This window comes from Pteropus vampyrus, unplaced genomic scaffold (genome assembly GCF_000151845.1).
Source record: "Pteropus vampyrus isolate Shadow unplaced genomic scaffold, Pvam_2.0 Scaffold145, whole genome shotgun sequence".
Classification (NCBI taxonomy): Eukaryota; Metazoa; Chordata; class Mammalia; order Chiroptera; family Pteropodidae; genus Pteropus; species Pteropus vampyrus.
This window is the reverse complement of record NW_011888926.1, coordinates 249,797-256,969: the sequence shown is the minus strand read 5'-3', so window position 1 is coordinate 256,969 and position 7,173 is coordinate 249,797. Positions and strand designations below refer to the sequence as shown.

The 7,173-nt window shown below is 55.6% G+C and overlaps 1 protein-coding gene across 1 annotated transcript in view; it reads right to left on the bottom strand.

Annotated features, from left to right (window-relative positions):
• Positions 1-231: 231 nt before the first annotated feature.
• Positions 232-7,173, bottom strand: part of EFCAB6 (EF-hand calcium binding domain 6) — a 197,139-nt gene continuing 190,197 nt past the window's right edge. Inside the window, exons 30-31 of the mRNA XM_023535895.1 lie at positions 4,696-4,880; positions 232-1,513 (exon numbers count right to left, since the gene is read on the bottom strand). Coding sequence (XP_023391663.1) covers positions 1,301-1,513; positions 4,696-4,880 — 398 coding nt within the window. The 3' untranslated portion in view covers positions 232-1,300. The remainder of the gene's footprint in view (positions 1,514-4,695; positions 4,881-7,173) is intronic.

Below are 7,173 nucleotides of genomic sequence, written 5' to 3'. Positions count from 1 at the left end.
CCACCCAAATTCCTAACAGAACCTCACATGACTTCCCTCCCATCTTTGCCTGGAGGCTGAAGGAGAGTGGCTGGCTGAGAACTGTACTCGACCCCAAGGTAAAGACAAACAATGTGAACTGAAAACGGCTGTGGGCAGAGGACCTGGGGACAGGCCTGGCTGTGAGCCGGCCCCGCCCTTCAGCGCCCGGGCGGCTTGTGGATACAGTCCCCGCGCCCGCCACCAACTGCCGTTATTCTTCCTGGGTTATTATTAAAGATGTTTTACTTTTTTCCTCTTTAAGTTTTTAGCTGAAGCAGAGATAGACCCAAGGGATGAATTTTTTGTAAGTGCATGTTAAGGTCAGAACCTTTGTCTCTTCGATGTCTTGACTGAGTTTTGTCTTTTTTCTGGCTGTAATATGTGATTTTTAATGGAATGTTCCAGACCCCGATTGATTTTCAGCCTTGGCGGCTGGGTGGGGTGGAGTGAGGGGCAGGGAGCTCACGGTGTTGTGCATGTTCTAAGGGCAGCCGTTTTGAGTGGCATTCGAGGGCGGCGGTTTTTTTGCTTTGGAGAAACAGCGAAGGCCCTGCAAGGTGGCGCTCCCACGTAAACAGGGCGGTTGCCAGAGATGGTGTGGTCACTGCCGTGTCCACAGTGAGGTGGCTGCTGGGGACGGTGTGGTCACAGCCGTGTTCACGGTAAGGTGGCTGCCGGGGCTGGCGTGGTCACAGCCGTGTCCACAGTGAGGTGGCTGCCAGGGACGGTGTGGTCACAGCCGTGTCCATGGTGAGGTGGCTGCCCGCGACCTTGTTTCTACTGAGGATGCTGCCCTTTCAGACCTTGCTGAGGGGAGAGGCTCAGCCGAATGCTGCTGTGGGGCGTGTGCCAGCCGTGCCACACGAGACGGGGGCAGCTGGGGATCAGGGGCTCCCACGAGGTGGGGCTGAGTCTGCGGGCCTCTGAGTGGCACAGGCCACTGGCTTTAGCCCCTCAGTGTTTCTGTCCTGTCTGTGGCCCTGGGAGGCAGATGCAGGTCCTGGCTCCCCGCAGAGGCCAGGGAAGGCCTGGCCTTGTGTGGGGCCCAGGGAGCCGAGGCGGCAGCAGTGGTGCCCCAAGGGACACTGGGCTCAGGCGTTTGCACTGCGATTGCCCCAAGGGCTCTGGAGATCTTCAGGGAGGAGAACCTGGGGTCTGCAGGTGAGGGGCAAGGGTCTCAGCCCTTGACAGCCTGGAGGTCCCAAGGAAGTGAGGTAAGGGGCAGCTGCTCACACCTGGGCCTCCGGCGGGGGGACAAGGTCCTCCTCTTTGGAGGTTTTCAGGGCACTTTTGGCACCTGCTCCCTGTTCACACAGGTGACAGACACTAAGAGCTGGCTCACCTTCCGGAAATCAGCCACGCCCACGAGCCCTGTCCCGCCCTCATCGGAGGCCTTGAAGGCCCGTCGCATCGGCCTCCAGCAGTGCACGATTTGGGGCTGAATGCGTAGTAACGCCGAGTAAAAGGAAGACGTCTCAGGACCAGCTTCTTTCTGGAATCAAAAGGAAAAACAAGAGGAGTGAGACGGGGCGTTGGAACGGGCAGGACGGAGCGGACAGACCCGGGTCCCACGGGGCGCGGAGCGCGGGCTGTGAGCCCCGGGCTGGGCCTTACTCCCATTCCGCTCCTTCTCACTGCCCAGCCCGTGCTCCTCGGGCGGGCTCCCCGCCACCAACGGAGACCTCATCACAGCATCGGGCATCGGCACGACTGCCATCCGGGCTGCTCATCAGGGTCCATGTGCGGGCTGTGAAAGACACCTCAGTTCTACCTCCCGCCCCGCACTGGGAGGAGGGAAGGTCTCGGCAGCCCCATTTCATGGGTTAGGGACGGAGACTCGAGAGGCAAAGCGGCGGGATCAGGGCTGCCCCAGGCCCTGCCTCCAGCAGCTGTCAGGCCTCGCCACCGCCCCGGGCACTCGAGGGGAGGCTGCAGACCCCCGGCCAGCTTCCAAACAGTTCGAGGGAAAGAGAGATTTCAGTTTGGGTCTTCTAGTAGGTTATTATAACGAACAGAGCTTTTTAAAAAAATTGCAAGGTTGTAATTATATCTAGTAATTAGACAGTACACTACACTGTGATTATTTCATTTAGGTGCTATTAGATTGAAAACAAGATGTTTTAGCATGATTTAGCCCTGGAGCACGTCTGCGTACCACAGAGGTGAACTGTGGGCAATAATGTGTAACACGTTTTCGCGAAGTTTAATTTTAATGTGGCACTACGTAAAACAAATTAGCACAAAGTTAAATTGCTTTCAATTTTTTATATCATTTAGAATCTATGATGGAAACTCACCAGATACCCTATAACTTCGTGAGCTGCCACTTTACCCAATCGGCTGGTCCACACGCCCGGCAGGGAAAGGATTCCGTGCCCACCTGCTCCCCCCACACCCAGCCCGGCCCCTGAGGGTGTCTCCACGCTGCCGAAGCCTGCAGAGAGAGCCCCTGAAGAGCTAGGCAAAGAAATGGCTCTTTCAGTTTCTCTGCCCAGAGACAGCAGAGGGGATGTGACTGCGACAGGAAGGCCAGGCAGGGCAGGGGGGCCGTCTCCTAGGAAAGGCTCCTGGGGGAGGAGGGTGGCGCTGCCTGCCAGTCACGCCCAGCCAGGGATCTGGGGATGGGGGCAGGGCGGCTCTGAGCCACGGAGTGGCTGGCGGCTCCAGCAGCGTATGGGGTAGAAGGAGCAGGGGCACGAGGCAGCCTTCCACGGGAAGTGTGTGGGACTCTGCCAGGGGGCCCAGGCTCCCGGCAGGGCCGTCCAGGGCACCTGCCACTTCCTGGAGACACAGTCTCGGTCGGACACTCCGCCCCAGCTCATGGGCCTGCCTTTCCGCGGCTCTGTGAGGACGAGCAGTGGGTCTGGGAACAGGGCGCCCCTGCGCAGGGGAGGGCTCCAAAGGGGGCCTAGGGTGCTCTTAACGGGCCACCTCTCAAAGGCTCTTAGAAGCCACAGATCTCCCGTCACTTACAGGAGGGGAAACTGAGGCCCAGCGAGGCAGGGGAAGGCCAGAGCTGGCAGGGGCCTCACAGGCCGTGCCGCCTCCGTGATTCTCCAGCTATGAGTCTGGGTCCCCTAAAGATGTCACGAGGACAGCCTTTTCTCTGCTCGCAGAAAACTGAGCAGAGAAAGAATTGTCTTGATTTTAAGATTTTCTGCTGTTCACTTGGTCTGAGGCTTTGATGCTAAGATGATACTTGCACAAAATTACAAATATCACCGTGCAGAAAGATTCTGTATGGAAGAAATAGTTTGCTGGGTTACCCCGCCCTCACTGCTGCCGTTGGGGGGGACGGTGGGGACAGGGCAGGGGACGGGGCGGGGGGCTGTCCAGGTCTGCCCCACATCCCTGGGGTCGGAATCAGCTGAGTTTGTTCCCCAAATCGACAATGCCCGTCGGACTTGTTATTTAATTCGGTGTAGCTTAACCTGGGGTTACAGACGATGGATCACGAACACGAAGCAGCTCGTTTCCCTTCACGCTTGAGAAAGACTCAAGAACGGCGAGTCGGTGGAAACGCTGTGCTTGAGCTGGGTGAGCGAGAATCATAAAATCACAAGCGATGGAGGAAAAAGGTAAAAACCCAGAAGAGCAGTGCCCTCCACCTGCTGTTTAAGCCCCTTAAGGTTCTTCTTCCTCTTCCGAGAAACAAAGAGAAACCAGTGTGGGTGTCGTTCACGCAAGAAAGACTAGAGGTCTCTGATCTGACGCCACTCCCGGAGAGGGGTCCGGCCTGTGTCAGGTGGGTGCGTGAGTCAGGTGGGTGCGTGGATACGCGTCGCGTTCAAGCTGTGCTTCCCCCGCCCCCGCTTTGCCCTCTCAGTGACTGGCCGACAGCCCGGTGGGCCGTTTTGGCAGCTCACTGACTGACTGCAGGCCACACGCCCGTCGCTGGGCACCCTGCGAAGTGCCACGAGATTCGGTGTCTGCCACCGAATGCGTGTGAGAGGCGGGGACCCATGCTACCAGACCCCAGCCTGCAGGCTCCAGACCCTTCGGGGGCTCCAGAGGGGAATCTTTAAAGCTTTTCCAAGAAGGAGAATTTCGAGCTGTTCGCAGTGTCCCAAAGCCTGATGGAGACTTCAACTTTAGCCGCAGCTCTGGCCGCCAAGACACGCGCTCCCTGACGGAGCAGGTGGCCAGTTCTGGGCCCGCTGGTCAGGTCCCAGTTGTCGCGTGCTCACCTGAAGACTGCCCAGGGCTGGAAGGGCCTTTACGTAACGGAGGAGCGAGGGCAGCGAGGGACTGAGCGACAGACACACACGTCTTGGGAGCGCACATATGTGTATACCGCACTAGTGATACACACACAACTCGTGTTATGTACATACGCATATCATGCAAGTGTGACACACATACACTGTATGTACACATGCGACATCACAGAAGCGTGACATGCACACATGTCACATGTGTACATACATATACATACATGCGCACATGTGTGTCTAGAGAAAATCTGAGTAGGGGGTCCATGAGGAGGTGGCAGAGAGGCGAGAGACATTTGACAAGTGGGTCCTCACTGGCCAGCGGCCCCTCCTAGAATCTCCGCAGCCGCTGCGTCCACCTTTGGTATGAAGCGAGATGATCGGGATTTGCGATCATTAGAGAAGAATGTAAGAGTTCCTTTTAACCCCAGACCCGCCAATTTTCCAAGAAAGGTTTTCATACCATTTTATGTGCATTCTGAATCTTCATCCTCTGCATCAGCGAGGTCTCCTTTGCTTTTAACAGGAGGACACAGCTCTGAATGAAGTCACAATAAGCAAATTTCCCGTTGTCCCGCAGGTCGTACTTCACGATGAGCTGCTGACGCTCCTCTTTGCTTATGTCCAGGTTGAATTTCTCCACAAGAGCTAAAGACAAAAGTGTCAGTTCAGTGGGTGGCAACTTGGCCATTCATTCATTCGCTCACGCACGCATTCGTGCATTCATTCATCACTGCTGAGAGGCTCTCTCTGCCTCAGGCCCTTGCTTCACAGGCTCGGCGGCTGGACAGATGTGGAAACAGACAGGCAAATGACAGACTAAGCGTGGTAAGGAGGGAGGGGGACCCCCACATCCGGTTGGGGTCCCTGGCGTTTGTCTGCTGTCTCGCTTTTGCACGGGCACCGGTGCTGTGGTCACGGCAGTGTGGACAATGTCCTGTGGGGGCTGGGACTGAAGAGCGGGCGTGGGGAGCAGAGCCAGGGAGGGTTTACCAGTGGATGGGAGCCGCGGCTGGACTGCAGGGCGGGGATTCAGGCTTGGCCCTCTGGCCGAGTATTTCTCAACCTGGCCTTGGAGGTGTTCTCTCCAGAGCCTGTTAGGCTGCTCGAACTCACACATGTTGAGTTTTCATGCCAGTGACAATCTAAGATATACGAAACCCATTGTGACACACACGGACCACCCTTAATGCGTGGCTTTCTGAGGAGGACCACGTCGATGCCCCGTTGGGGCGGCCTCCCGGCTGCGCTGAGGTCGGCACGTGTCAGCGTCGGAATATCAACACTTGGCCCTCACTTCGCTAGCAGGCACGCTCGCTCCTTTGACCAGTTATAAAGCCCGAGCCGCTTTCGGAGTGACAACTCAGATTTAAGAGAGACTGTGGTAGGATAAGGTTTCCGTCTGAAGTGAGTGACGGAGACTTCCACTGGACATCACGGAAGCAACGGAGAGTCAAGCGGCGGAATCCCACGCTAATTGTTGGGGTGAATTGTTGGGGTGAAAGCCGATACAAGCGGGCTTTATAGAAACGGTACCGTCAACCAAGCGCAGGCGGAAGATGCAGCCTTGTGTGTGCAGAGGTTCCTGTGCCTCTGCGGGGACCGGTGCTGGGGCCCGCAAGGAACTTTCCAGTAAGGGCTTTTGATGCTCTAGCTTGCCATCAGCGGTGCATAGAAAATACGGAATGACTTTTGAAAATTAAGTTTAGTTTTACAGTACTGAATTTTGGGTGCACTTCTAAGTCAGACAAGCCTACCAGAATAACGGGTTGGTGGCTTAAATGAGCTCACGGTTAAAAAGAAGAAAACCCAGCAATGCTGATAATAACAATGACACAAGATAAGGTTTATCTTGCTCAAAATCAAATGAATTAACTAAAAAACAGGTACAACTCAAACATGCATTGAAACCGACTTTGGTTACCTGGCTTTGGCAAAACCTGTCACATTAAATCAATGTAACAACATTTGATTATTACTGATTTCATGTTCTGATGTTTAATTTATGTGGTTTTTTTTTTTTGGTAGGAACTGTTCACTTAAAGAGCTCACACCTCCTTTTGTTTGTATATTTTTGAGCCATGGTTATCGTAAAAGTAATTTATGTCAATACTGGAGGTTCTCAGGAAAAGCATTTTCTGGGTCTACGTATCAATCAAGAAGCGGGGAGGTGAGGGGCTTTTAGCCGAGGTATAACCTGGTCAGATTTATTTTCCTGTAATTAAAATGTTGCATAAACGGTATGCATCGATTCCTGGAAGTATAAATCCAACTGGTTTAATCTGAAAAGCTTATCAAAGTGCGACATCGTGAAAAGCAACTCCGCAGCAGCGCGGATGCCGAGGTGAGCTGGGCGGGGGGCAGGCCCGCAAGTCCCCGGCCAGGATGCCGAGGTGAGCTGGGCGGGGGGCAGGCCCGCGAGTCCCCTGCTCTCTGCCCGTCCCACCTCCCTCGACTGTCCGTCTATTGCCTTTTACATTCTGCCCAGAGAGCACAACCAAGTCTCTGCTTTCTAATGCCGAAAGGCACTATGTGCTGACTCCATCATGGGGTGCGACTTGCTTGGGGGTGGGGAGGGTCGGGATGTGTCAAGAGTCCTTGTCCCTCAAGACACCGGTGTTGATCGAGGTACCGTCCTGCCACGGCCCCCCAGATGCTCCCGGCAGGCTGGCTCCCTGTTGTGTCCCTCCCTCGCCTCCAGTGCGGGAATGACCTGGCGCCAGGAAGTGACACTATTACCAAGGGACCAGAACCAGAACGAACCCAGAAACTCGGACGCGGTGATCTCCCCGTGCTTGTGCACGTCCTTCGCTTTGCATTCCTTCAGGAACTGTCGCCAGCAGCCCTGGATTTTCTTCCGGAGCTTGTTCTCCACGGGCTCGAGGTTCTGCAAGGGTGGGGTGCCCGGCAAAGCCGCTGTGCCGGCGGGGGTCTGGCAGGA